This window comes from Bubalus kerabau, chromosome 18 (genome assembly GCF_029407905.1).
Source record: "Bubalus kerabau isolate K-KA32 ecotype Philippines breed swamp buffalo chromosome 18, PCC_UOA_SB_1v2, whole genome shotgun sequence".
Classification (NCBI taxonomy): Eukaryota; Metazoa; Chordata; class Mammalia; order Artiodactyla; family Bovidae; genus Bubalus; species Bubalus kerabau.
In genome coordinates, this window is record NC_073641.1 from 24,251,777 (window position 1) to 24,275,516 (window position 23,740).

Here is a 23,740-nt window from a genome sequence, read left to right on the forward strand (position 1 = left end):
TGCCTGCAAAGCAGGAGACCTGGGATCAGTCCCTGGGTTGGGAAGATCCCCTGGAGAAGGGATAGGCTATTACCCACTCCAGTATTCTTGCCTGGGAAATCCTATGGACAGAGGAGCTTGGTGGGCTACAGTCCATGAGGTCATAAGAGTTGGACACAACACACACACACACACACACACAATACAGGTGTGCAGGAACCAGAAAATCAGTGTTTGGCGACCAACCAAAGTAATAATTCAGATAAGACAGCTAAGAGCAAAGAGCTCAAGTTGGATAAATAGCAATGTATTTATTTAGTCTCAAAATATCACCTCTACAAAATAATATAAAGGTAGATATTAATTATAAAGGGCAAGAGTACTGTGGTGAAGCCTATCAGATCATCCAGTTTACATCAACAGCAAGGAGACAAACTGACCTTGTATGCCTCCTGATATGAGACACTGAAAAGAACACGGCCTGCATCACCTCTGAGGTATTCCTGTCACAGACACTCACTCTGAACCGAAGCATGTGGAAGCACTGAATGGAAACTGAATGACTTTTACAAAACAATAAATTAAGGTGTGAAGGTCAAGGAAGAAGGAATAGTTCTGGATTGACTGCGACTCAAGAAGCATAACTAAGAACAAATCTGATCTTGGTTCGGATCCTTTTGTTATAGAGGATATAACTAGACCGCTGGCAAAACCTGAGTGGGTGGGGCTTTTGAGAGTGAATGGTATATGTGAGTGCTCTGTGGTATTCTTAGGACTCTTTTTTAAGAATGGAATTATTCCAAAATAAATAAAAGTAACAACCTTTGTTCAAAAACTTTTATTTACTATAAAGACAAAACACCAAAATAGGTACAAATACTATAAAATTGGTTCAATGGGGTAAAAATTTTAATTAAAATATCTTTGATATATTTAAAATAACAAAGAATACATTTAAGCCAAATTTTCTTAACCCAGAGATTCTTTTTTTGTAACATTTGCTTACACAGTAAGGTGCTAATAGAAGTTAGCCCTTAAGCCCTGGAAGTCTTAGGAATCATAGTCATACAGCAAATATAATTTCATTGTGAAAGTGAACTTTGGTAGAAGAAAAATCTATAGGACACCTGAGGTAGTAGAAACTGGGATAAACAGCAGTAGACGTTATTTACAACTTGAGTACCAAATAACATTAAGAACACAAAAATAATTACACATTACAATTTTCAGTCCAGCTTTGATCCAAAGAAAATAAGAATATTACATCACATTTGCATTGAAAACAAAACAAAAAAAACAAAACACCACAATTACCAGCAAGCTGAGGGAACTGCAAACAAACTCAAACAATGGATTTTGACATCTAGAGGCAGTTTGAGTTTGAAATGTGGTGGGCATGGTGGTCTACAAAGTAATACTGATTAGCTGAGGTTCCTCAGTTTATACAGTTTACATCTCTGTCAGACACAGTATTAATCTGACCAATGATCTTCCAGTACATAAAATGGCAAGAGTGCATCCTTTAAAGCTTGCACATGAGAGACTTGGAAACAATCTTATTAGAACTGTGAAAATTCTAAAGTAGTCAAAAAAAAAAAAAAGGAAACACAACACATTTAGAGCTACCAAACTTCACATTTCAGTACTATTTTTAACTCTTCAAATATTGCCAATCTTCCAACCAAAGGAATGTAAAATTTCACTAAGAAACACATTCATTTATATTAAAAAAAAAACTGCCCTGTAAACTTATCTTGTAACTTATTTTACTTCCAATTTGTGTTGTACATTTAAAATGTACTCTCTATATAGCTTATTTAGTTTATCCTGAGTCTTTGAGAATAACCAATTCTATTTAACTCTGCAACAATTCAACTGGCTTCTGAAGAGTTAAAACTTAACATCTCAAAAAGTTGTATTAAATACTTAAATCAGTACTTGATTTAAAAAACTCACAGAAAAAGGGTAAAGGAGCTGCCATTTTCCTTCAGGATTCCATGCATCTGAATTCAGTTCAGATAAAAACCATTAGAGAACTGTGCAAAATCCAACGAATTAGTGTGTAAATGAAATTTCAAAGTCACTTTTCTTTCTGAAAATATTTCCCAAGTTTGAAGCAAATTTATTGTTTGGAAACACCTGTTTGTAGTTGCATAATTAAATTAATTTTTCTTTAGGTATCTCAGCCAGGCCTACTGTAAAGAGATGATACATGGTGGAAGGAAAATGGCAGTTAACATTATCAGTGGTGATGATGAATGAAGGATTATTACATACGGAGTAAGACCTAAATGGTGTGAAGTTTCCTACTAAAGAAACATAATTGTAAAATTCAAATACATTTCAAGGTCATCTTGATCTTGGTTGTGAGCTGCATCACAGAGAACATTTGATTTTCACTTAATTTATATTTAACCTGCATGAGAAGAGCAGTGACTGACTCAATGAAGGTAGTATTTTATCATATTCCAATTTTAAAAACAAAGTTTTAAAATCTGTATTTTAAAAAACTCTTGCAACAGCAAGATATTTAATAAGCTCTAGTTCACATCTAGTTCTACTTTTTTTGTGAGTGGTCTGAAAAGGTCACCTTTCCCTGAATATTAAACAAAAATGAAGGTGAAATGAAAGTATAGAACCGTAATTTCCAAAAACGAAATGAATGGGCCAACAGTAAAATGCACAATGAACCACAACTGCCCAGGCGTTAAAAAAAAAGTCAGTTGTGGGTCATAAAGAAGTTGTCAACTTTTCAAAAATATATTTATTTACTGCTACTTAGAGCATATTCTGACCTAAAAGAGGCAGATACTGACTGACTGCCAGTGACCAAAAAAAAAGAACAGAACTGCAGAACCCCCTGCTTGTGATCACGATATGAAATGGAAGAATAACTGAAACATTAAAACAGATCCTGAGCCCCTCAGCTGCTAATATTGCTGAAAAAGTGCTCCAAAAAATTATGCTCTGTTAATTAGTCATGCAGACTTCACTGCTTTCTTGTTTACTAAGGGCCAGTTCTTTGAAAGGCACAGTTTACAGTTTCTGCACAAATTGTGGACTTTTGCATACTAAGCTTAGGTACAGATCATGATTTGTCAATCACATACTTAGGTAAGGGTTCCCCACTGATCTTTTTCATTGCTGTTCAGTGGCATGAAGGCCAGCAGATCATCAACGTGGTTCCCCACAAAAGTTCTTTTCTCTTGTTGAGCATCCTGTCTCTGTAACAGTTTATTTACATAATTGGCTACCAAGTAGTACGGAAGACTGGATGCTTCAGTAGCTCTCTCGATGGAGGTCTGTCCTGAGGTTGAAGTTCTAAACAACGAAGAGCCACATCTCGTAAACCAGGAGACAAATGTGAAGGAACTGATGGAGCAGTAGTGGCACTGGCAATCTGTAAGAGAAAACACTACAGTGTTCAAGCGCTCCAGAACTAGAGCTTTTGATACACAAGTACTCATGCATATATTTCAATACCTGTGCATCCTATACAGAAGAATTAAAACACAAGTGGGTGGACTTTTTCCTAACAAGGTGTCTATGTAAAACTCCTGAATCTGACCAAATACTTCCTGATGAGATGGGAGTTGCAGTCCTCTTTATGGTCTCAAAGGAACAAGGCCAAGGTGCATCAAAATGATTAGGCAGGTATTCACTCAAATCAATTCTGCTTTCCTCATATTCTCCAAAATGGTTTGTCCTCTTTGCTTCATTGCACTTCTCCTGTGTTTTTTTTTTTGTTTTAGCACAGAGAGCTATTCAGAGTTAAGACTAAACCTGGCCAGTCAATTGACTACATCAGAAACACAACTGCACTGATTTTTTCTCCCCAGGGGACTGAGGAAATTTTTCAAGAATGGGGAGACCTGGAGGAGGTTGCAGCAGGTGAGAGGTGCTGGCAGTCAGCTCAGAGGACTCACACTAGCCACTCAGCAACAGAGGTGATTGTGGCTTAAGTGCTTTACTCAGGCCCAGAGGCAATTCTGTTTATCCTCATAAGGTGACAGGAACAATTCATGAAGTAGGTGTTGTTATTACACCCATTTTATAAACAAGAAAACAGAGGGCAGACAGAATAATTTTCCTACTCACACGGCTATTAAAGGATGGAACCAGGTCTGTACAACTCCAAAGCCCAAGCTTTTAAACAAGCACAGGTCTAACTCAAACGCTAAAAACTCAATCATTACAATACTCTCTGGTGGAAACAGACCAAGTTAATTTGAGAGTTGTCAGAAAGGTAGAACAGCCTTGGCCTCTGCCTCAGGTATGAACTTTTTAAATAGAGTAAATAATACATTTACAAATTTGTGACAGTACAATACATAAAGAGCTTCTGGTATTTTCATTTAAAAGTTTGGTGTGGGTGTGTGTGTGTGTGTAGGTACGTATTTCACCCAGGGGCAATGATTCAGTACCTGCTAATTCAGTGTTCACAGTGACTTTATAACGTATGAGAACTGACTGTGATGCTGCCAACACTCGCTGTACCGTATCAACGCCTCAATACACATATACTTATTTCTAGTAAGATACGCTTTCATGTTAGATTGATAGTGAAGAAGAATCCATGAAAATTTGCCTGTTGCCAACTTTAGCAGAAGTCATTTTTATCTCATGATTACCTTAAATATCAAAGCAAGATGATTGGAGTGTTTTTCTGCATTCCAAGGTGGTTTAGCACAAGCCATTTCTATAATAGCACAGCCAACACTCCATACATCACAGCTCCTACCATACTGCTGACCTCTTAGGACCTAAAATAAAGCAGAGTTAACTTGGAAATATGACTCACTAGAAAAAGAGAAAGCCATTCTTTATTTATGGGTTCTGGTTTTTCTACTTCAGAAAAAAACAGGGGTACAAAGAGCAATTCCATAGACTATCTGTGATTTTATTAATCTTAATTAATTTCCCATGTGGCACAAATACGTTTTGGAGAACCGTGAGCTTCTAAAGCAGAGTCATATCAGAATTTCAGAGCTGCCTCAGTACACTTAGTAAACTCAAGAGGACAACTAGTAATCACTGTGTATGAACATGAAGAGCTCTGAACACAACGGAAGAGACCGGGTTCAGAACACAGTTATTTTGTATGTACTTTAGGTTTGCCAGAAAAAAACTGCTATAAATTACCCAATAATTCTTTGTTAGAAATAGGCTTTAATAGATTTGCCTAGGAGAAGGCAATGGCAACCCACTCCAGTACTCTTGGCTGGAAAATCCCATGGATGGAGGAGCCTGGCACGCTGCGGTCCATGGGGGCGCTAAGAGTCGGACACGACTGAGCGACTTCACTTTCACTTTTCACTTTCATGCATTGGAGAAGGAAATGGCAACCCACTCCAGTGTCCTTGCCTGGAGAATCCCAGGGACGGGGGAGCCTCATGGGCTGCCGTCTGTGGGGTCGCACAGAGTCGGACACGACTGAAGCGACTTAGCAGCAGCAGATTTGCCTAAAGGCTATGGAAAGGCAGGTATTAAGGGCCTGAAGATCAAGGATATCATCAAAACCTTAGTTTTAGGGCTGTGGACTTCTAGTTAGTAAGCACATACAGGATAACACTGCAAAATTACTTAGTGTAACGCTGCCACACACAGCTCCAAAATATTTTCTTTCATCACACTCAGAGTTGCTTCTCACCTCAGGTGCCATAAATGCAATTGTCCCCAATAACTGTCCCTGAAACTCTCCTGCACCGGTTCCTTTTGATGCCAGCCTGGCTGCAGCTCCAAAATCAGCAATTCTCAGTCTCTGACCTGTGCTGTCAATGAGCAAATTGGCACCTGCCAACAGAAACAGCAAATAACCTTTTATGTTAAAAACAACAGATTAAAAACTCAGTAAAATGCTACTAATGAAATAGGACAATGACAAAAGAAAGACCCCATGTCAGAGAAATCTACTCTCCTTCCCAGTTCACTTCATTAGTAAAGGTATATAGTTCTCCGCAATGTAAAATAAATAAAATCCAAAGCCTCAGAGGGAAAATGGGGTAAAACATCAAGGCATTAGGAATAAAAGCAGAGATTTTGTGAAACTTTAGTGTTAAGCATTTAATATAATGATTCCTAACAAAATCTTTCCTCAAGAGTTCAATTTTTAGTGTAGTTTACATTTTTAAGACAAAGTTCTGTTTAAACATACTGACCTAGATAGACCAATTCAGACTTTATACTTTAATTTCATAATTATAGCTTAATAAAAAATTAATGTTATAGAAAGGCATTCATGTCAGAAAGCCAAGTTGCTTTTTTTATCTGGCCATGCCACCCAGCTTACGAGATCTCGGTTCCCCATCTACAGATCGAACCCAGGCCTCGGCAGTGAAAGCGTGAAGTTCTAACCACTGTACCGCCAGGGAATTCCCCAAAGTTGATTTTAATAAACCAAACTGCAACAGATTTGAGAGGTGCTTTCTTAAAAGAAGTTTATAATATCCCAGTTATTTTAAATAAAACCAAGAACAGAAACCTTTGGGGAAGCAGTACATCATGAGACCAAGATGGGGGAATCAGAGACCTGTATTTTGTACTCGGTTTGCCACCAATTAGCGGTAAGACTGTCTAAAAGTCACAGCTTAAGGAAGGCAGGATATATTATCCTAAAAGTTCTTTTCACTTCTGGTAATTCTAATGATTTACTTAGGAGAAATCTGGGTACTCAGGAGATTTGGAGGAAAAAAATCCCATAGTGGAGCTCAAGTTAGAAACTATCAACAAAGGTCCAAGTTTTAAAATGACATTTGTTTTCTGCTTATTGGTAATAAGCAGATAGTAATGAAAAGAATTCTTACCTTTGACATCTCTGTGAATGATCTGGTTTTCATGGAGATATGAAAGGCCACGAAGTAATTGCTCAGTATAGTTAATAACTACCGACTCCTTGAAGGCTCCATATTTACTGAGCAAATGAGCCACAGATCCCCCTAAACATGTAATAATAATAATTTTAAGCCAAAATTAAATGGTTTATTATATACTTTGATTATATAAGCTTGCAATGCATGAGCTCACATTCACATTTGAAATATTTATCATCTGCATTAGAAGTGAAACATTTAAAAACTATCACATTCCAGTAATCTTAAAGTCTATCAATTAGGAGACATTTTCATGGAACCCGCATGAACTGGTTTTCTGGAAAGTCAAGATTTCAGAAACCTTTAAAAGTTAACAATTTTAGATGGAACTATTTCTCATATGTACAATTCACCTCTTTTTGACCAAGATACACAAAATGCCTTTCTTAAATACTTAAGTAAACAATGAAATACTTAAGTAAAAAGAATGGGAGGAGCCAGAAGAACCCAGAATTAGGCTTCCTATCTCACTATTTACCATCTATGACCTGGGACAACAAGTCACAAACTCAGTAAGCCTCTTCTAGAAGTATTTATTTATAGTCAACACATATACAACCATCAACCACCTACAACCAACATCAGAGAATACAGTAAAGAACTGATTTGTAAATAGAAATATCCTCTTCAAACACCAAAGATCTAAGAAGTTAAACCAAGCACTTATGTATTCATTACACCCCAAGTCATTTATTGTACTGTATATATTTTACTGTATTATGCTGTGTAATATATAATAAAACTCTGCTCGTTAAAGCAGATGACAAGGTTCAACTTTATGCTTCAGTGCTAGTATACTTCTAAGTTTTAAAAGCTGTATCTTCATTTCATTTTTATAGTTACGTTAAAGTATCTCATGCTGCTGCTACTGCTGCTAAGTCACCTCAGTCGTGTCCGACTCTGTGCGACCCCAGAGACGGCAGCCCACCAGGCTCCCCATCCCTGGGATTCTCCAGGCAAGAACACTGCAGTGGGTTGCCATTTAAATCTATCCAATTAAAGATGGCCAACTGGACATATATGGATCTTATCATAGAAGGTTTGAACAATTATTCCTATAAAACAATGGCACACAATCATTTTAAAAGACACACTGTAAAAGTTTAAAAGATAATGAATATTTATATTTAAATGAACGACAAAATATTTAGTTTATACAACTGTACTGTGTTAGAGCAATTTGCTTTTAGAAACCTATTTAATAAAATAAGTGTTCATTAAACTGTTTTTCCTAAATTTAGTATCAAGCAAAAGTTAAATCTATGTATTCTTTTCTATTTAAAACATGAACATACCTGCCATCCATTCAATGAAGAGATTATAATTGCTCTTCTCGCACGTGGCTCCCAACATCCTAATGATGTTTGGATGATTCAGATGGCTCATCATTCTTATCTCTTCTCTTAATGCTTCTACTACTTCTTCTTGCTCAGAAGATGTATTTCTGACATATGTCACCTGTTTCAATCAACATTTATATAAAGTTCTGAATCCTGGTGAGTTTTTATTTATAATTTTCATTAACAATCTGATATAAAATGGACAAACCCAAATTAGCTTATATATCAATAGGAGATTGCATTTATTATGCTCATGGATGCAATGTATATACTTGTTTTAAAAAAACCAAGTCAAAGTCTTCTTAGATAATAAGACTCTATCTTGCTGCTGCTGCTAAGTCGCTTCAGTCATGTCCGACTCTGTGCGACCCCATAGACGACAGCCCCCCAGGCTCCCCCGTCCCTGGGATTCTCCAGGCAAGAACAATGGAGTGAGTTGCCATTTCCTTCTCCAATGCATGAAAGTGAAAATTCGCTCAGTCGTGTCCGACTTGTAGTGACCCCATGGACTGCAGCCTACCAGGCTCCTCGGTCCATGGGATTTTCCAGGCAAGAGTACTGGAGTGGGGTGCCATTGCCTTCTCCAAAGACTCTATCTTAAGCAGCAGTAAAATACCAGGAGATTTGATAAAAGGCTGGGGCACAGCCACTCTTTCAAAACTGTCAGAAGACAGACTAAAAAATGAGAAAAGACCAATCGTAAGAACCAACATGACTTGAAAATGAAAACTTGACTGTTACCATATATTGATAAGCATGCTCATGATAAAGAGTAAACCACAGAAATCCCAAGGTGACACTGCACCAGTAACTTGACTGAAGGGAGTGTAAAACCATACCTCTAATAAATATAAAAAAGCACAATAAGGAACACAACCTTTGTAAGGCCCATCTAGAGACCGCATCTTACGGTAATCATGCTTCAGCTTTCAAATAGACTCATGATGCTTTTGGTGCCCTGGCAACATCTACTTTTGAAATTCCGGTTTCTGAAAACTTAAAGAACTAAAATATATACACACAGGGATATACCCTTTGTTTTTTTACTTTACTCATTTTTATAATTTTAATCATTTATAAGCTCACTAGACATTTACCTGTTTAACAGCCATTAAAGTTCCAGTTCCCACATCTTGAGCCTGATAACAAGAAGAGAAGGCGCCAAGGCCTATCTGCTGACCTTTCAGCCATTCACTGTCTTCTCTATAAGGCTGTTTTGCTTTGGTATGTCCTGGTAGAGTCTCTGGTGTCTACATAATAAATGAAAGCAATCTTTTTACTGTTAAGAATATGAGTTTGTGAAATGAGCCTAGCAAAATATTACTCTTGTTTAGTCTGGCTTCCCAAATCACCTATAAACTTGACCTCTGAAAGGACAGTGTTGGTAACCAATGTCAAATGCATAAGTGATTCACCATTGTAGAATCAACCAGAAGCGCCTCTGAAATAGGCAACAAGTATTTATGTTCAAGCAGTGACACAAAAATTGTTGTACAATTAATTCTGTGTGAAAAATCTGCTTCTTATAGTTAACTCACATTAGAAGCCACATTTCTGAACTAGATTTATTTTATTGTATGGTCCAAGGAAACTCTAACCACTTAAAAGACTCCATACTTACATCTTGTTGAATAATGATGATATCTTCTCCATTTTCAACCTGCAGTTGAGGAACTACGGGGAGGGCATCCTGAGATGCTGACATTGCCATGGCAATCGCTAAAGCTTCTTCTTCTTCAGCTTCCATCTTTTCTTTGCACTTTTGATTATGATTCACATCATCTTTGTAGGTATCATCATTTTCATCTTTTTCAGGAGAGAGCACAGCAACTTCTGACTTAAAAGTTACTGTTGTGTCACTTGAAGGCAGAGACGCTTCAAGAAGGTCCTCAATACTGGAGTTGAGCTCTGTGTTGGCATCTAATCTGCATTTCTCTTCTACTGGAGTGAACACTGTCTCGTCACTGGGTATAACAGCATTACTGCCATTGCTGCTACTGCCAAAGCTGTCATCACATTTGGAACTACTGTTCAAATCAAGTGTCATGCTATTTTTTGAGGCATCTCCCTGTTTACTTGTATTACTTGGGGTAGGTCGAGATGGCTTTGGCCTGTGTATATTACTAGAGGGTAGGGGTCTTGACTGAGTGAAGATTGGGGAAAGTTTATCTGAGTCTTTGTTTTCAGAACAGTTTCTCTGGAACTGTAGAGAAAACTTACGCTGTGTTTGAGGAGATGCAGAAGGCATTTTGCAGGGAACAAACCCCTGAGGTCTCTGCTTAGAGAGATCTGTCCCGGTGCCAGATGGTACAGATGGGGTTGATGAAGAAGGGGTTGACAAGGCTGGGAACATTAACTGGGAATGAGGAGATACAGGAGACGCGTTCAGACACTGACTGTGGGGTCTGCCCTTTGTTTGAACCATTGGCTTTGGTTGCTCCATTGTTGTTGAACTAGGAAGTCCTACTGAAATGCTGGCCAGTCGGTCAGAAATGTCCTCTGAACTGGCACTCAATTTTGTAGCACACAGTCCTTTTCCAGTTTTCTCTAAATGGTCCATGCGTTCAAAGGAACTATTGTCCATGGCTTCTGGATAGCTGTTAGGGGCAGATGCCTGCAAAAAGCGGTCATGTCGACCATCCAAAATGTCTTCTACGCCCAGCTGAATGGCCTCAGCAATTTCCACCTCGTCTGCAATGGCCATCAAACGACGCCGCATCCTGGTAAAATGAGTGGAACTAGAAACGTTCAGCATTTCTAACAGTTTTGAAAATACATGGGGTACTGCAGTAACCATTCTTGCAGAACTCAAATATATCCTTCGGGAGAGTTTACCAACCATTGAGTGGGAATTGTCAATGGACTGCAGAGCAAAGGTCAGGAGGGACAGCAGCTTCTTATACCTGAAAGAAAAAGCACATTCAATTATGAAACAAGTTAAAATTACTGCAAAATGTATAGAAATAAAATGGTACTACTTTACAGCTTTTACATTAAAAAAAAAAAAAACTGCTTCAGTATAAAAGATCTATATATTTTATTTTAAATAGCCTAGACTTTAGGTGTTTGTCAATCAAATATTTAAGTACTGGTAACCTGTATGTGCTCTGAAGTTTCTGAGTCTCATTAATCTAAAATGTGTCCTTCTTGAATAGGTATGGTGGGCGTGGGATGGGTTAGGTAAGAAGAGGAAACACATTTTCAGAAGAAAAATTACCTGACTTCAACAGGCTCAGCTTGTGAAATATCAGTACTGACAATATGAGGGTAAAATTCAGCAGGAAATTCCAACAGCAGTCTATCTATGAGACAGAGCCGGCCCAGGAGTTCTTGCCAGTTGTTTGATTCAGTTTGGTTTCCAAGAATACAATTTAAGACATAATCAACACCACCAATACCAATGGATCCTACAAAAAGGAAAGCAAAAATAACTGAAAAATAGTGATATTAAAACCTAAAAATATGATCAAATGGTTTAATAAAAATATTCTAAATTATATTAATTTTAAGAATTTATCTTTCAGATTAATTCCTATTTTAAATGTTGGCTGACCAAGTCAATTTATAAAATTACTTCAAAATCCTGCAATGGCCATATTAGAGATGAGATTAGACTGTCTAAGGAAAATGATAAAATATGCTATATTAATTTTAAGTGAAAAGTTATTACCAGCTTTAAGTATTTCTCTGCCAACGGCCAACTCTCCTGCTTGGCCTTTGCACAATTCCAATAGCGTTGATATAGACAGCTGACTTGTGCGACTAAAAACAAAAGGAAGCAACATCAGACTTGAGTATTGGATAAAATACATATTAAAAGGAGAGTAGTAATGTAACGCCATGTGAAAAGGTGGGAAAAAATGTTTTTCAGGACTATCACTAAAATTGCATTATTGATGTCACTATCAGTCATAATATTTATTATTAGGTCTAATTTCTTAAATTTTACCTTATTCTCTATTTTAAACACAGAATCTTCACTACTGGTTCTTATACAACAAGTATTAATTTAAATATGAAACCATATAAAAGGCTTATTTTCATTATCATATTATTAAAATAAGAAAGAAGATTCCAACATTTTGATTTCTGGATTTCTGGATTTTCACTAAGAATTGTTAAAAACAAAATGTTCCCATCTAAAACTTTATATTCTTTTTATATAGCCAGAGTGACTTCTAAATATCATAAAATCTCTTTACCATATTTCTTATAATGTTCCATCATTCAAGTGACCAGACAAACAACCTGACTTTAGAATTTCAGAGTGGACAACAAAACAATTGCTATAAAAGCACTGAAATTCTCAGGGGAAAAAAAACCAAAACCCCAAACCTATATGATATTAAGAAATGAAATGACTTTTCTAGGCATTTTACAAATATGTTAATTTTTCTTAGATATTTATAGTGTTCTCTCTAAGCAACAAGAAAAGCTCTAATTCTTACAATGTGTAGTCTTGTGCAGAGAGACAATGGAGGTGAAAGACAGACTTGAAAAGGTGACAGACAAGTCAAAGTTAAGTGCTTAAATTTTGAGACCCTCTACAGACTATGTCTATAGAGATTTATGTCTGTGTGATTTAGGGAGGAAGACAAAGTTGGCCTGGAAGAGCTCCAAAAGGAGGTTAACTGCAGGGGCAAACTAAGGGAGTCAGTGCTCCTAACCACCTGGGATCCGCTGGGACATGAAGAGATTAGAACTGCCCTATGTGTTGACTGGGTTATGCTTTTTGTATGAAAAATGGTCTTTTCCTCCCACTTTATGGAAAGGGGAAAAAAAGGAGAGAGAGAGAGAGAGAAAGAACCAGTGGTCTAATAAAAGCATAGCTCGTCATGTTCCTTTATCACCATACCTCATTTCTCTACTTTGTATTTTTATACCTCCAATTAGGGCTGTTCTGTCCCTTGCTGATTTTTAAGGATATTGCAGGGATATATAGAATTATTATTATTTGACATAAACTGTCATAGAGTAAAATTCCATCACAAAATTATGAAATTTTTTTTAAATCTTTTTTTTTGGTCCTGATAATACAAACCATGTGTAATAATTTTATTGGTTCCTATCCTGTGTAATTCATTCTCTAAAATGAGATTATACCTCATATATCAGCTATTCTTATCAACTGGATTTCAGTTTTAAGCATATTACTTTAAAATAAAAGAATCACAATAATGTGGAGGTCCATGCAGTTTGTTATCCTGTTTTTCACCTGCCATTAGTTCTTCTTTCTAGTCCTTAAGAGCTTTAAACGTTACATGGTAATTTCAAATCTCACATTAGAAAACAATATTCCAGACCTCATTTAATAAGCATGTATCCTACACTCAGCAGGTGTGAGGCTCCGTGCTAGGCTTTTAGGACAAGCGGGTTTGAATCGGTTCATTTACAGGGCCTTACCTATTGACGTCCGCACACTTGACTAGGATGGTGTCTACAACTGGCCGGAGAAGTCTCTGCAGTTTGATTCTTTCTGCCAGACTATGGCAAGGAGTATATACTAGCATGGCTCTCAACGTTTTCTGGGGGAAAAAGACTGAAGGTCAGTTTAACTACACTTAAAAAGCATCAGAGACAATGGCCTAATCTGAGACATTTTGAGAAATAAAACAATGATAGGAATAGATTATGACCCATAAATAAGAATCCATGAGTTGATACAAATAAAAAACTGAATAATTAAATAGGGAACTCTCAACTATTTTTTGTCATTTTTAAATGTCTGAATGAATTTCAAAATAGTTATTTTAAAAAGAAATGAGAAAAGGAGCCAATCTGAAAGAGCCTCTAATGGCTAAAGCTGGAATAATTTGGGCAACAAAGTAAATGATGACAGTACTGAATTATAACCCAAAGAATAAAATAAATACCCATAAGTCTATGGTGACAAATAAAAAACTGAATAAATATATAAATGAGAAAAGACAGATCTTCTGCATAAAAGAGTTACAATTAAATAATACAGAAGGAATATGGAAAACAGAAGCTCATCATTAGGATACTACAGTAATGATTGCTGTAGGCAAGATTCACTAACAAATGCTGAACTCTGTGGCTAGAAACAGAGTTTTTACATAGTCTCAAAGTATCTGCCCCAAGACACTTACTAAGAGTGAATTCACAGCACCCAGTAGACATCACCGTAAGCAAGTGATGAAGGATGATGGCATCACCAACCATAAGACACACCAATGTGATGCACCCCCTGATACTGATGCACTGAGAAGGGCACATCACCTCTGGTGTTCTTATAAAAAATGCATAATGGGATCATGAGAAAATACCAGATAAAACCAAACTGAGTGACAGTCTTCAAAATAACTGGCCAATACACTTCAAAAGTGTCAAGGTCTACAAAAGACAAGGAAAGATTGAGGGACTATCCCAGATGGGAAGAGATTAAGGGGGCATGATAACTAAATGACATGTGAGATTGTGGACTGGATCCTAGAAGAGAAAAAAGACATTAATGGAAAACCTGATGAAATCTGAGTAAAGTCTGTGGTTTTAGCTGTAAAGGACACAGTTGGGACAGCTGGGGATATTTGAATATGGACTTTATAGTACATAATAATATTGTTATTAATGCTAAATTTTCAGAGCTTGCTGACTGCATTGTGGTTATACAGAATAATCTATCTGTTCTTAAGAGATACATGCTAGAGTATTGGAAGTGAAATGTCATGATGCCTACACACAACTTTCAAATGGTCAGCAAAAAATTATACATGGGGAGAGAGGAGAAGAGAAAACAAAGAAGGGCAAGAGGAAGGGGGAGAGGGAAACCAGAGCTCTAAGGGCAGGAACCACACCTGCCCCCACGGTGTCTGGCACACTAAGTAACTGTAGAGGAATCGGGAGACAGTATCATTCAGAGCCCCTATACTCTAGGAGCTCACATATGCACTGGGGCACCATCTGAACTTGGTAATAAACAACTGGATGGTAAGGCGGTATACCCAACAGTTCAGTATGTCTGAAGCTCTATGCTGGAAAACAGTAAGAAAAAAGAAGTAATCTTTATTCTACAGCATGCTGGTCTTTATTCTATAGTATTCTGTAGGATGCTGGGTCCCTCAAGACGCTAACATGAAAAACAGACCATGGTAAGATAAGTCTGGGAGATAATGCATCTTATGCCATGATTAGATTCCTAATGTATATTAACTTATAAAGCTTCCTAGAAGCCTTTCAGTGAATGGACCCGTTTAACTTCATGTGACTCTGTGCTTACCAATTTTAACTGAACACAGACTCTTTCTTCAGGGAACTTCTCATAACCCGTCCAGACTTCCACAGAATATGCTTTAGGAAATGCTGTTGAAGAAACAGAAACCTCTAAAGGTTTCTGAGCTGGGGAATAAAGCGGCATTTAAGGAATAATGATGGCCACTATATTCAACTTTGCTACAATGCACTAGACATTATGGTTAGAGGTTTCTATTTCAAACCTGAGAGATAAATATTTTCATTATTTTATAGGTGAGGAAGCTAAAATGTAAGAGTCCTAAAGTTACACTGCCAGCACGCTGGAGAATGGGAATTTGACTCGAGCTCTCTCTGCTTTTGACCATACATCCAGAAGCCTAGGCTAGTCCCAGTTTAACTAGCAAATTATTCAAGTATTCCAGTTGGGATGGTAAATTATGAGTTCACTCCATTTTGACTCCAAACTAATGTTCATAACCCTATGCCATACTGCTATTCAAAAAGAAGATTTTATAGGCATAGTTGTTAGAGGATGGATTAGAAAAAGAGTAAGAGTGGAAGTTTCCAGGTGGCGCTAGTGGCAAAGAACCGGCCTGCCAACGCAGGAGACAGAAGAGACTCTGGTTCCATCCCCGGGTCGGGAAGATCCCCTGGCAGAGGGCACGGCAACCCACTCCAGTGTTCTTGTCTGGAGAATCCCATGGACAGAGGAGCCTAGAGGGCTATGGTCCATTCGGTCGCAAAGAATCAGACAAGACTGAAGTGACTTAGCACGCATGGAAGAGTGGAAGCGGAGAGATGAATGAGTTTTCAAAAGATCAGGTAAGAATTATTCTGAAGCGCTGGTTCTGAACTGGGGGCACTTTCAACCCTCAGGAGACATTCAGCAATGCTTGGAGACACTACCGCTGGTCATGACTAAGGAGAGGAGAGGGCTGCTGCCGCCATGCAGTGGGCAAAGACCAGGGATGTCGCTGAGCATCCTGCGACGCGTAAGATGCCTGTCTCAATGTCAGTAATGTGGAGGTTGAGAAACTGTTCTAAAGATGTACATACTCATAATTTTAGCCTACAAAACTACAGAACAGCCTCCTTGTCATTCTGTCTCACCATGAAACAGCTTCTAACAGATTAAACTAGAAAAACAACTCAGTAATTTATGTCACAGAACCGTCTTTTGTGAAAAGGTTTCTGAATTTCCATACAATGTTTATTAAAAATCAGCTCTTAATGTCTACTAACACTAAATTTTTTAAAAAACCAAACATAACTTTGGTTACTTTGCTATCCCATAAAATATTTTCAATCTGGTCACGTATAAGGTAAGGCAAACAAAGATATGAACAGCTAGCTATTGCTACTTTACAATAGCATATAAGAAAACCTGACCAGATTAAAATAAGTAGAATCTAGGTGAAGATGCTAAATGGAAAATTGCAATTTCCTGGGATTATAAAATAAAAACAAAATTTGGATTTTCCAAAAACAAAGTATGTAGTTTTACTGAATCTTAAAAATTATATCTGCAAGCTGTCATGAAGGAAAAAAAAGAAAACCAACCAACAACCCAACGCAAACCCATAAAAGGTACAGTTAGAGAATAAAGCTACTTACTAAAGCAGCAACGTACACTTTGTAGACAGGGTCAGCACAGACCATTGACAAAACGTTGCAGCACGCCTCCACCACATCTCCTGAGATACTGGTCTGGGAAGACCCACTGGTGGCTCCAGCGCTTGGACTGCTTCCGCTATTGCTCCCAGAGTTTCCAGTGCTCTCCCCATTCGCCAACAGCAGAGCCCCACTAACGTCGTGGGAAAGACGTCTGAGAGCCATCTCTCTTACATTCCAGTTTCTAGAAAATAAGCAGCCAACGAGTTCCATTCCAAATACCTATAGTCAAACAGACAAAATGAATTCAATGTGAAGGAAAACTAAAGTGTTTTGAATTAAGTATGACTTTTGATAACTAAAGGAAAATAGGACATTTCTTAAATCTTTACCATACTATAAAATTTTCAAATGTGTCCATAAGGACCTACTCAAATTTAACTAGTAATTATCAAAAGTCCTTAACATTTATTAGCTCAAGTAAAACTAAGAGTGAACACCATTAAGTAATCAGATAGATATATATTTCTGTGCTCCTGTACTTAAAACAAACTAAACGTATCTGTGAAGAACCCCAAATTTTTATTTTTGTTAACATAGTTTGCAGAGAAAAAAACTGAAGCAACATTTTAAAAGACCAAATCAAGAAAGGTACTGGAGCAAGGTGTTTAAGAAGTTAACAGAATTTCTCTTACTTGGTTAATTAGAAAAAAATACAATGAATAGAGTGGAAAAACCCAAAAGACTAAAAAACAACAACTGTGTTCAAATCAGCAAAAGATAATGAAAAATATGTATAGTAATTAAAGTGTATGTCATTACAGTAATCACTACCACTTCTGCAAAGCCAGCGAGTCCCGAAAGAAGGGGTGCATGGTCTTGACATTATGGACCAGTTAGCTAAAAGTAAACTTAATGTCTAAGATAACATCATATGAAAAATTTCTAACTATTAGAGACTGAATAAACATGATTTGGGGGAAACAAATAATGACAGTTTTTGTGTGTTCTGTTTTAGAATGATAGTAAAGGAGACTTAAATCAATTAGAATCTAGTGAATTGATTGTATGCCTAGCACTGTTAAATGGGGCTTCTCTGGTGTCTCAGATGGTAAAGAATCTGCCTGCAATGTGGGAGACCTGGGTTTGATCCCTGGGTTGGGAAGACTTCTTGGAGGAGGGCATGGGAACCCACTCCAGTATTCTTGCCTGGAGAATCCCCATGGATGTAGGAGCCTGGAGGACTGCAGTCCCTGGGGTTGCAAAGAGTTGGACAGAACTGAGCGACTAAGCACAGCACTGTTAAATAGCATACCACTAGTCTTATGTCTTATATGATATTCCTCCTAAAAAAACAAGAATATATAGCTTAGTCCAACCTATAGCTTAAGCAAAACAAACTAGACCACTGCCTTGAAAAAATGGCATCCAAGACTCAGTATCAACTTGAGAGTTTTCTTGAGGAATCATGAAGGGGCAGGTGAGGGGCTATGTTAAATACCATTAATGAATTAGATAAAATATTTATTAAGTCTGTAAATTTTATTAGAATCCTATTGGGTTGTTAACATGCTAAGAAAAGAGAATTCTAAAGCTTCAGGACTCTAACAGTCACAAAAAGAAAAAGAGAAATTCTACTGATGTATATATAAGCGTAATGAGTTAACCTGTGTCTGCTTACAAATTTAATAGAATTTACCAGATTATCAAAAACATTTTATTTCACTATAATCTATTGGAGATATTGTCTGGTTTTGGATTATACATTTTAAAAAATAATAGACTAAGCAGATAACAACAAAGAAAACCATTAGAATCCAACCAACCAACTGAAATTCTGATCTACTAAGGATGAGAAAGCATTTAAGCAGAAGAGAAGGTAAAGGAATGGAAACTACTCTTACAAATAAAAATGACTACAAGGTAAATGCCACATATTTTTTCTTATTCATCCATTCAGCAAGTATTAAGTACCTGACATATGCCATGAGAATACCAATTGGAGAAACTGAGTTTAAATGGCAACAAGTAAGAAAAATAACAAATTCTTGGCAGGAGTGGGATTAAACAGTGGAACAAGTTGGTATTAAATGGTTCTAGTGTCTATCCTTGAATAAGGATATTCACTTTTATGTCCCTTAGTCTAGAGGTGGGAGGTGAGACTGCGAAGAATTTTTAAAGTTCCAGCTCTATTATAAGTGGCATAGTATTAATATACATGTGTGCGTGCATGCTTAGTTGCTCAGTCGTGTCCAACTCTTTGTGACCCCATGGACTGTAGCCCATCAGGCTCCTCTGTCCATGAGATTTCCCCAGGCAAGAGAGAATACTGGAGTGGGTTGCCACTTCCTTCTCCAAGGGATTGTCCCCACCTAGGGACTGAAGTTGCGTTTCCCACACTGGCAGGTGAATTCCTTACCAATGAGCCACCTGGGAAGCCCCAGCAAAGTATTAACCCCAAAGGTCAAATTAAAATTTTCAGTGGAATACAAGTCATGATGGAGGCAAGCAAAAGTACTTTCTTAAATTATAAACTGGGGAGACAACCACATTAACTAGCCTCAAATGGTTCTTTGAGGCATAAAGAACAAGAACTACTTGCCTGAATCCAAGGCTCAGCTAAATCTTTGTAAGAAGGAGGGATCTGCTGAGTCCCGTAATGAGTAAGGTTAAGATTGCTCTCCTGATTCCTCCGCTGGGATCCAGCCAAGGCATGCTGCTGGGTGGTCTGCTGCTGTGTAGCTCGCAGGGGAGAAGGGGAATCCACAGGGCTGGACAACTCGTGGCTGAATGAAAAGTGAACAGAGATTGCTAAGAAGAATTAGCAGATTTAAAGGACACTGTGAGAGCACTTTTTATTCTTTATTAAACATATCCAAATCATTAACGCATAATTATTACCTGTAGAAATCGTGGGATCTCCACTTCGACCTACAAAGGGGACATATTAAAGGTTCTCTATTTCTTCTACATTCTTCTGCCCCTGAAAAATTATGGGAAAAAAACTTACAAAAACATAGATGTTTAACATTTACTATTTAAGTAATAATTATTCATAATGGCTAGTATAGGGTTTATATATGGAAGGAGCCTCAAAACTTATATAATGTTTACCTAAAAGGAAAACACAGTAGGCTAGATTATTCTGATGCTCGTAATTTTTGCAAATGCTATTAGTGATGTAACAAGTATCTTATTTACTGTTTTCCAAAACACCCTGCCCACTTGATAATCTGGTCATGTCATGCAAACCTTGCTTTGACGTTACCCTCTCTGGCACGCCCTGCCCAGGCATTCTTCCGTCCCCTTCCCTCCAGGTGCACCCACCAGATCGGAACTGTTTCTAATTCTGTGCACGCCTTTCATTACCAGGGGTCACACTTTATAACATTTCTTTGCTCACACAGCTCATCTCCTAACAGATCTAAAGTCTTATTTGTTGAGAAGTTCACATAGGGCCTAGGTATGTACTTCTTTTCGCCTCTCACCAGTGTCGCCAAAGGCCATGTTAAAATCCTACATCATACAGTTAGCTCGTAGAGGAACCGTGCTGACTAAGCACAGGGAGAAAAGGCGCCACGTACAAATTGACATGCAGTGGTGGTGCAGCTTGTTCCTGCAGCCGTCCTCACACACTGTAAGGCTTTCTTCATCAAGCATGCCCAGCAAGCAAATAGGACACATCTGTTCCTCTTCATCTTTTATACTGTAAGGAAGGGGACACAAAGGCATTAACTACAAAAGAATGTTAACAGAATTAAAGCCATACGCTGAAAACAATTTTGGCTTCTTCACACTGTGAAAAAATTCATTAGAAATTCTTGTTTAGGAGCGTCGTGTACATAAACTATTTGAGAAGTATTTTTGCCAACAAAGGTTCGTCTAGTCAAGGCCATGGTTTTTCCTGTGGTCATGTATGGATGTGAGAGTTGGACTGTGAAGAAGGCTGAGCACTGAAGATTTGATGCTTTTGAACTGTGGTGTTGGAGAAGACTCTTGAGAGTCCCTTGGATGGCAAGGAGATCCAACCAGTCCATTCTGAAGGAGATCAGCCCTGGGATTTCTTTGGAAGGAATGATGCTAAAGCTGAAACTCCAGTACTCTGGCCACCTGATGCGAAGAGTTGACTCATTGGAAAAGACTCTGATGCTGGGAGGGATTGGGGGCAAGAGGAGAAGGGGACAACAGAGGATGAGATGGCTGGATGGCATCACTGACTCGATGGACGTTGAGTCTGAGTGAACTCCGGGAGTTGGTGATGGACAGGGAGGCCTGGTGTGCTGCGATTCATGGGGTCGCAAAGAGTCGGACACGACTGAGTGACTGATCTGATCTGATCTGATATTTGAAAGTAATTTTGGATAACCACTTTGCCTTGTACATAATTTATAAAAGAATTACAGACATATTCTTTACACAATGCCTCAAGTTCGTTATCTCCCAAAGTGGTAAAACCTACCTAATAAAACAACATAAAAGGTGCTTGGCACAAAGTGAAAATTGATGAACAGTAGCCACTTACTTTATACCTTAATTTTTCTTATGAAATGGACATTTATTATATTCTGATATTTCAGGTGCCATTTTCAACACTGTAGGCTTCAGGACAAAATATCCAAATATACTTTGATGACTTTTAATATTTTTTACCCGTGATTTTTAACTTGAAAGCCAAGATTCAATAGTTAAGTCATTTTAGAGCAACTTAACAAGTGTGTGTGTGTGTGTGTGTGTGTGTGTGTGTGTGTATAAACCCTAAAATTAAAGAGTAACACTGCATAATGCTGTTAATTCCTTAAAAAGTACTGACCTGTTTTCTGAACTGGATGTAGACGTACTAGATGACGACAATGTATGAGAATTTGACATGCGTGAAACAAACTTCTGGATGGTGTTACGAGACGGGGCTTTGATCCTTGAGCTACGCCTACTGTGGTATTTCTGGAACAAACTCTCAACCTAACATTGAAAAAAGACAGTAACATAACATTTGTGCCATAATGTACAGATAATGAGTTCTATAGGTTGAATTATTTGGCTTTTATTTCATAAGTTTTTCACAAAGCCAATTTAAGAGCTTCAAAAATAAGAATACATATAGTTTACTATGGACAGTATTTTTATAGGTCAGTGTTTACTTTTTTTCACTCTAGAAGAAAAAAACTAATTAGTCAATAGCTTAGAACTATTTACAAACATCAAGTAATCCTTAAATACATTCACACCTCTGAAATGACCACTGTCTACTTAAATTTAAAGCTTATGGAAAAATTTCAGGAGTATCATAAAAATTAGTTGACAATTTTACTCCAAAGCATTTATTTAAAAAAATTACCTCAAAATTCTTTAAAGTTTTTCTCCATAACATTGGGTCTGAAGGTTCTAGCTGAAATACCCGGAGCATAACAAATAGCAGATGAATACAAAATGTTCCACGCCCACAGCTGCAGTTCTAAAGAGTTAAAAAAAAAAAACCTCTACTTTAATAAATCCGTGTTCCACTAGAACTCCTAGGGTGATCCCTTTAAAAATATTTCCAAGTTTATTATACTAAACTTTCTATTAATTTCTCATTATCTTTATATAATAAGATATACAAGGATATGCAAGAAAAGCCTACAGCTATCTCCATGAATTAATCTCTTATTTTTGGTTTATTAAAAAGACCAGGGGCTTTCCTGGTGGCTCAGTGGTAAAGAATCAATCTACCAATGCAGAAGATAGGGGTTCGATCCCTGGTCCAGGAAGGTCCCATATCCCTTGGAGCAACTAAGCCTATGCACCACAACTAGTGAGCCTGGTTCTAGAGTCCATGAGCCACGGCTACCGAGCCCACAAGCCACGGCTACCGAGCCCACAAGCCACGGCTACCGAGCCCACGACCCACGGCTACTGAGCCCACGAGCCACGGCTACCAAGGCCTGCACACCCTACAGCCCATGCTCTGCAACAAGAGAAACCACCACAATGAGAAGCCCATGCACCACAATTAAGAGAGCAGCCCCTGCTCGCCACAACTAGAAAAAAGCCCAAGCAGCAACAGAGACCCAGCACAGCCCTAAATAAGTTATAAAAAGACCAAATTTGTATTCTGAAGTATATCACATCATAGTAAAACCCTTTATCAACACATTAAATAAAAGTGTTTACAGTTCCCCCAATATTTTAACTTTCTTTAGATTACAGAAGAGAATTACATACTAATTTAAATTTAAGAATGTCACAGTATATTGAGTTAGTACCAGATCCTAATAAAATGTAAAATGGTGACAGCCCCTACCTGAGGCCCGATGAACACCCGGTATTTGTTGTCTGGGCTGTCTCCTCCAATCAGGAAGGAGTTGGGTCCTATCTGCTGCAGTAAGTACAGCCTGGCCCGCATCACTTTGTTCACACGGCGGTTTGTCTCCTCCGGGCTGTATGGTGAGAAGCCATCTGGTGAAGGGGCTCTTCGAGGTGGTGTGATTCTCCCACTCTGAAACTTCACAATATTTTAAAAATTAGGTAAACTGCTCCTAAGAAACTTACTCCTCCACAAGAAAAAAAAATGACCTAAAAAAGGTCACAGCAGACCTTTTTTATATATACCCAAAAATGCCTCAATATATAATATGATGGGACAAGATGTGTTTTGCAAATGCATTTGTCTGACACATTGCTATGAGTAAATTTTTAAAATCTGTCATCCCTAAAATAATAAAACTTAGGCCAAGAGAGACAAACATATGG

At 37.9% G+C, this 23,740-nt stretch overlaps 1 protein-coding gene across 1 annotated transcript in view; it reads right to left on the reverse strand.

Annotated features, from left to right (window-relative positions):
- Window positions 1-802: 802 nt before the first annotated feature.
- The window catches only part of MAP3K1 (mitogen-activated protein kinase kinase kinase 1), a 72,732-nt gene continuing 49,794 nt past the window's right edge, over window positions 803-23,740 (reverse strand). Inside the window, exons 4-20 of the mRNA XM_055555134.1 lie at window positions 23,292-23,492; window positions 22,347-22,463; window positions 21,822-21,970; window positions 20,596-20,717; window positions 19,913-19,994; window positions 19,614-19,797; window positions 17,015-17,293; window positions 13,592-13,713; window positions 11,859-11,950; window positions 11,406-11,595; window positions 9,810-11,091; window positions 9,286-9,438; window positions 8,144-8,306; window positions 6,783-6,914; window positions 5,630-5,772; window positions 4,611-4,742; window positions 803-3,379 (exon numbers count right to left, since the gene is read on the reverse strand). Coding sequence (XP_055411109.1) covers window positions 3,230-3,379; window positions 4,611-4,742; window positions 5,630-5,772; window positions 6,783-6,914; window positions 8,144-8,306; window positions 9,286-9,438; window positions 9,810-11,091; window positions 11,406-11,595; window positions 11,859-11,950; window positions 13,592-13,713; window positions 17,015-17,293; window positions 19,614-19,797; window positions 19,913-19,994; window positions 20,596-20,717; window positions 21,822-21,970; window positions 22,347-22,463; window positions 23,292-23,492 — 3,693 coding nt within the window. The 3' untranslated portion in view covers window positions 803-3,229. The remainder of the gene's footprint in view (window positions 3,380-4,610; window positions 4,743-5,629; window positions 5,773-6,782; window positions 6,915-8,143; window positions 8,307-9,285; window positions 9,439-9,809; window positions 11,092-11,405; window positions 11,596-11,858; window positions 11,951-13,591; window positions 13,714-17,014; window positions 17,294-19,613; window positions 19,798-19,912; window positions 19,995-20,595; window positions 20,718-21,821; window positions 21,971-22,346; window positions 22,464-23,291; window positions 23,493-23,740) is intronic.